At 40.1% G+C, this 6,748-nt stretch overlaps 1 protein-coding gene across 1 annotated transcript in view; it reads left to right on the plus strand.

Moving 5' to 3' along the window:
• Positions 1-6,748, plus strand: part of RERE (arginine-glutamic acid dipeptide repeats) — a 310,240-nt gene that overhangs the window by 195,634 nt on the left and 107,858 nt on the right. The window contains 1 exon segment of the mRNA XM_028488064.1: positions 2,552-2,656. Coding sequence (XP_028343865.1) covers positions 2,552-2,656 — 105 coding nt within the window.

Raw genomic sequence — 6,748 nt, forward strand, 5'->3', positions numbered from 1 at the left:
TCCACTAAGATCAGGAACAAGGTGAGGATGTCCTCTATTTCCACTACTTTCCACATTTTCATTGTATTAGAGGTGCAACTCAGAGGCTTAAGAAAGGGTAAAGAAAAAGTGAAACTGTGTGTATTTGCAAATAAAGTTAGCATATTGGGAAGACCTCAGAGAATCAGTGATTAAGCTCTGTCAAATGCTAAAAAGTTGTGTTGAGTAGCAGGATATAAAATTAACATACAAAGATCAATACCGTTCATATAATCAAACGGGAAGCAAACAGAGGACACAGTGGTAGATAAAATCCCGTTTATTACAGCTTCATAGTCATTTAGCATATGATAGCCTCTCTTCCTACTGCTTTGGATTTTCCCTAAACCAGTGTGTTGCCCTTCCCTGGGAACATTTTGGCAGTGTTTTTGATGGTCACGATGACGTGGGTGGGTGCTGTGCGGTAGAGGCCAGAGATGCTGCCAAATACAGGATAGCTGCCAACAGCAAAGGTTTGCTGAGACTGGGAAGCCTTGTCTTAAGCGTAACTGATTTCCAGTGCTTGTGTTTAGGATTGTGGGCTAGAGGAGCTTCTATATGTTTAATTAATTAATTATTCAAGTTTAAGGATAAATTTAAATTTGAGTAATAACCAAGAACAATAAGGGAAGAGTCGCTTTCCTTTAGTAATGGACAATGATGAAATAATTTATTTTGCATAGCACGGAACAGTATACAAAGTTTCATAGACTTCTCATTTGATCTTCTTAATATTTTTATGAGGTAGGTATAACAGATGTACTTATCTCTGGTTAACTGATAAAGGGACTTACCTATTTCTTCTAGGCTTCAGGGATGAATCATTTCTGATAGATGGGTGATTAGTTGCAGAGCGAGCGCATTGTTCATCTAAAACGTTGTCTTACCTGCCTATCCTTTTCCAGAAGCTCATTTTAGTTCCAGTTAAATACTAGAAGGATAGGTCCTGGGCCTGGAGAGTTGATACCTAGTCCATTTTTTCCTTTAATTGTATCTTGTTACCTACAAATCGGTGCTTCCGACAGAACTTGCCGCGATGATGGAAATGTTATATAAATCTGTGCTGTTTGATATGGTAGCCACTAGCTACATGTGGCTATTTAAATATACGTTAATTGAGGTTAAATAAAATTTAAAATTCATTTCTCTTCGCTTACACCAGCTATATCTTAAGTGCTCAATAACCCGACATTATCTTCTAATCAGTAGTAGCCAAAGGAAGTTTAAGAAATCAGTAGTATTTTTGTTTAATTTTTAAAATGGAGTTTGTCTCAGCTCATCTTATCTTCTGCCCAGTACTGAGGCTTTGGTCACAGGTTACTTAAGCCCTGTGGGAAAGGAGGATTTTTAATTGCTTTTGAATTCGGTGGGAAGTGAATGAATGTCCATCCCCGTGCTGATATCCCTCAGTTTCTTTCACTAACACCTTGGCAACTAGCACATGTATGTGTTGTTGACGTGCCAACTCATGGAGTCCTTCTGGGAATGGAATGCCTGCTCACGCACTGGGAGGTCACATCCCTGGAAGCATCTTGCAGGTTCTGTTGATGTGCCTTTGATCCTCCAGTTCCATCTACTCTAATCATAGCCTTTGGCTTCCAGTTGATGTTAAAGTTGCTTCCTGTAACTGCTGAGGAAGTTGAAATTCTGAAAACCTCCCTGCCTTCTTTGGAACCCTGGAATTTCTCTCAGCACTCCTGTATGTACGTAGTTGCGTGTAGTGGGATGGTGGGTCCTGCTGCATGGTATAATGTGAATGACATTTATATTTGGCGCGTGGAAACGCTGCTTAAGTAGTCGTGTAGTATTGTAGAGTTTTCAGCTATATTGTGGTTTAACTTTTGTTAGTAGATGAACCTGGAAACCTTACTACTCTAGTATTTCCATGGGAAAGCGTTTTCCAGCTTAGTCAGTTAATGTTACCTGAAAATTTGGGAAGTGTGTGTGTGTATATTAGAACCCATCTATATATTTAAAATTAAAATTTCTCTAGGTTTTAATTTCCAAGACAGTTTATTTCTTCCACACTCAGAAGAAAAATATTTAACAGTTACACATTCTCCTTTTCGTAAGGTAGCAGAAAGGAAAGGCCCATTTTGCTTTGATGATTTACAGAGACTTTAGATGGATTTTTTTTTTTTTTTGTAAAGTAATGTAACTGTGGTTTAAATTTTTCCCCATCATTTCTAGTTTAATATCCTTTCATCACAATCCTGCCCTCAGTTTGTCTTTGTGGTTTAATTAATTTTATTCTAAGACTAAAAGGCTGAGATAAAAGCAGTTAAGTTGTAAAGTTGTAGGTTAAAGCAGTCATGAAACAAAAAAATAGAATGTTGGACATTTTCTTATTTTGATGGGGGGGGAACTCCCGTTTTTCTGAACAGATAATTAAAGAGTCTGTGGCCATATTCTACATGTTCTTAGAATACCATGGATTTAGTTATATCTTCCCCTACCTCTGCTTTTCTAGTAGTATTATGGTTTGCAAAGCCGTTGAGGACAGTACTAACATTTTTTGTTCGTTTATTTTCAGAGGGAAGTGTAACATCTCCCATTTTTCTGACATATTTGCTGCTAGAGAGTTTAAAGCCCGAGTGGATTCATTTTTCTACATATTAGGCTACAACCCGGAGACGAGGTAAGTGAGTCACTGGGTCCCAGTCCGTGAGAACTTTGGCTTTTTTCACGTGTGAGTGTGTGTGTGCGCGCGCGCGCGCGCGCGGGGGTGTGTCTGTGTACACTTCTGGGCATATACTGATAAGATGAAAAAGAAAAAAGACACGAAGTCCTGTAGTAAACCTCTTCGGGAGGAGTTGTACTAAATGTCTTTGGTGTCTTTAGCAGCTTATTGTTTGCTCTTTATTTTGCTGTTGTTGTTAACAAAAGGAAGAGTACGACAATTTGTGTTTGGAGAGGGCAAGATAAAGACAGATGTTTAGTTGGTGTGTGTTTTGAACTTATTATGAATTGTACCCTCATGCCCATTCAGTCAAGCCTTCCATAACGTATTGAAAACACCAAGGACATTATGGAAAGTTCGTTGATTAGTAATTTGTTCACTTAATAAAACCCCAGAAACACTCACTGAAATATCTCTAGTAAGACTGCTGGTATGAGATGGATACATCCAGTTTTCAACTGTCTCGGTAAGATCTATATCACAGGTAGAATGATTATTATTATTATTTTTTTTAATTTTTGCGGTACGCGGGCCTCTCGCCGTCGCGGCCTCTCCCGTTGCGGAGCACAGGCTCCGGACGCGCAGGCCCAGCGGCCACGGCTCACGGGCCCAGCCGCTCCGCGGCATGTGGGATCTTCCCGGACCGGGGCACGAACCCACGTCCCCTGCATCGGCAGGCGGGCTCTCAACCACTGCGCCACCCGGGAAGCCCAGAATTATTTTTTAAATGAAAAACAATAGAGTCAAAATAATTTAACAGAAAGAATTCTTTGTTTATGTCTCTGATAGGCTGTAGTTTTAACTCAGACCATGGAAGAACTTCTGTAAGAGTATATGTGTTCATATTTATCTTGTATCAATCATGTGACTGTGTTTTATTAAGGATTTGAAAAAACAGAGAAGGTTATTAGGCGATCAAGTAGTCTGTGCTCAGGACAGTCAGGACATAATCTAAAACTATAAGGACCGAGAAAGAAAGAAAAGGTGCTTGGCTCAAGGAAGTTAGTAGAAAGAAGTACATTAAGTATAATTGCCAGATGGGTACCGCTTGAGTGAAAACCTCTTTCTTCATGGAGGATGCTGAGAAATTATATGTAAAATTTAGAATGTTGCTGTTCAGACCATCAAAGTAGGGTCAATAAAAGGCAACATATTCTTTGTTGTGGTTGTAAGAGGCTGCCTAAAGCTCTATTGGGACATATATATGTGTCTCTCTCCATATATATACTAGACAACAACTATGCTCACCTTTTTTGCTTACCTTTGTTTCTTTAAAAAACAGTGAATTTGAGCTTTTGTTTTCATTTTCAAAAGTATGCCCTATTCCAATGGCAAAGAAGCTGATCAGTGGTAATATTTCAAAAGCATCTTATATTGTGAAATGTTTATATTACATGTGCATTTATTAACTGCCTGGTCATGTCTTCCTGTTGCCCAGGTGAAGTGTTGGACGCTCAGAGTTGGATTTCTGTCTGGACACACAGTAGTCTGTTATTTCAGTGATGCCATATTTATTTAACTATTTGATAGATGGCTGTCATATCGCACAAGTTAGATTGTTTCAGGGAATTGACCAAATAGCTTTTGAGTTTTAAATGTTTAGCTAGCTCTTGGGTTCATAATAGCCAAGCAGATTTACTTTTCACTAGTTTTGGTTATACTCCTGTTTTTGCTGAGTGTTCATTTAAAGTGATAGGTAAACGTATCTGTGTAAGCTGGAGACACACAGGTTCTTGTCTCATTTTTTATTGTATGTTACTGGTAGTCATTCAGAGTGATAACTTCCCATCGGTTTTGTTTTAAACTGTGGGTTAGGCATGCGATAGAGGAATATATTATTATTTATCTCACCTGAAAAAGCAACACAGAGACATGCCTGTAGCAGCATGTTTACAGGATCTGCATCCTGAAGCACTTCTTTCGTGCTTTGACCTTAGTCCCATTTGTTCATTTCTGTGGCTCTGTTCCCCGTGTCCAGCTTGTGCTTGGCATAGTGGAAGTGCTTGGGGGTTGTTGGATGAATTGAAGTGAACAAATACTTGAATGTCTACTTATTAGTGATGAGTTTGTGGCAGGTCTCAAACTTCTCACAAAGTGAGTGTGAAAATTTGCAGTGACAGAGCCAGTGTGGCCCACGCTCACTGGCTTCACCATGAGCGCTACTTTCCACCTCTGAAGCCCGGGGTTCGGCGCACACTTCCCAGGGCTGCCCAGATTATCAAAGCTATGTATGTGATTTAACAGAGTATAGAAAACTGTTTGTGTTTTCTCCACCGGGCTCATGCACAGCCCAGTCCTTCGAATGCTTGGGGTGCGTGCCCTTGCAGAACTTACCTCTGTTTCTGTCTTTGTTTCAGGTCTGTGAGGGATGGGGCAGTGTGATGAGCTGGTCTCCCTCATTCTGGATGAGAGAGACCAGCATGTAGCTGTGGCTGTGTGGTGCTGTGTGCTGACTCTTAGTGCTCTGAGTCGCCTGGGGAGGAATGTCAGGCCGTTCTAATAATCCTGTGCGATGGCGCGTTGATCAGGAAGACCACTGGAAGTTAAAGAATGGTGATTCTGTGACTCCAGACTTTGGTGACTGTTCCCCTCTCCTTAAATAACGTGTGAACTCTAAGTGAGCAGTTAAAACTGAAGTTTAAGACGGAGTTATTTCTCATAGCAGATTTGCTGATAGTAGTTAAAAGTTGAGTTTTGTAATTTTCCGTAATTTTTTTTAGCATCTTAGCTGGCACTGAATGATTGGGGTTTTTTTCCTCTCACATTTATCACAGATCCTTTTAAAACCCCAGTATCTGGCTACCACCCCCCCCCACACCCCCACACCTACTTGTTTATTATATTTCTGAATATCGTGCCTTATCAGGGACCTGGTTGTCCAGAACTTTTTGGTTTTGATGGTGTTACTTTGCATGTTAGTGGGGAACAGACTTTTATGAATTCTTTGGTGCATTGCCTTTAAAATTTGGAGAGGGTGGATTTCTTGTAGTCGGCATAGCATTACTTCGGTGTTATTAGGTATAAATTTATATTTCATTATTTTTTTCTACTCAGAGTACTGATCATTAATATAAGTAAAGCAGCCACAATAATACAGGTTCATAATCTCTTGTTTTCAATTCTGAAATCTGAAAGCTCTGAGGATCAAAACATTTTTATGCCAAGTTGGGTGCTGAAATTCATTTGACCCTGAGGTCAAACTTGACCTGAACTGATGTGAGACTTTTTATATTCTTTATTCAGTTCACTTTGTGTGGATTTGCACAGCTTTTACTACAAAGGTACCGATGTGATAGGATAGGGATTATTGCTCAGACGCTGCTGTGGCATTACCTGGTATATTCCCTGTAGTACCTTCTAAATCCAAAAATTTCTGAATTCTGAAAATCTTCTGGTTCTAAGGATCTTAGCTTAGGGGTTGTGATGCTGTGTTCCTGCTACCCATGACATTTAAGGAACAAAACTTGGGCAAAAAATGTGGAGGCAGATGTTTCTAGCTTCAGGTAGAATTCAGGCTACAGGGGCTGGCAGGTGAGAGAGGGCTTGAACCTTTGGTAATTGGGCTTTGCTTTTGGAATTTGTTTTGACGTTTCTGCACTCAGGGAGTGTTCACTGTTGCTCAATAAATAAGATTCACTCCAGATTTACTTCTGCAGTCAGCATGCTCTGAACATAATGTCACTGTGTTCTCATTTTCTTTGAAGGATGTGATCCAAAATCTAGTGAGAAACTTTAAATAAAGTCAATAAATTTCAGCTCAGAGGTCTTAGTACATAAAGCCAGGAGTCCTTATACATGAATTTGACCAAAACACCAGCATCCTTGGTTGAACTAAAGTAGGTTGGTTCAAAACAATAAATAAATGAAGTAGGTTGGTTCTAGCTTACGAAAAGAGCTGGGCATAGAGACCAGTTACATCCATCCTTTTATTCTCCTTGTTGCTTTTTTTTTTTTTTTTTTTTTTTGTGGTATGATGCGGGCCTCCCTCTGTTGTGGCCTCTCCCGTTGCGGAGCACAGGCTCCGGACGCGCAGGCTCAGCGGCCATGGCT

This window comes from Physeter macrocephalus, chromosome 3, assembly GCF_002837175.3.
Source record: "Physeter macrocephalus isolate SW-GA chromosome 3, ASM283717v5, whole genome shotgun sequence".
NCBI lineage: Eukaryota > Metazoa > Chordata > Mammalia > Artiodactyla > Physeteridae > Physeter > Physeter macrocephalus.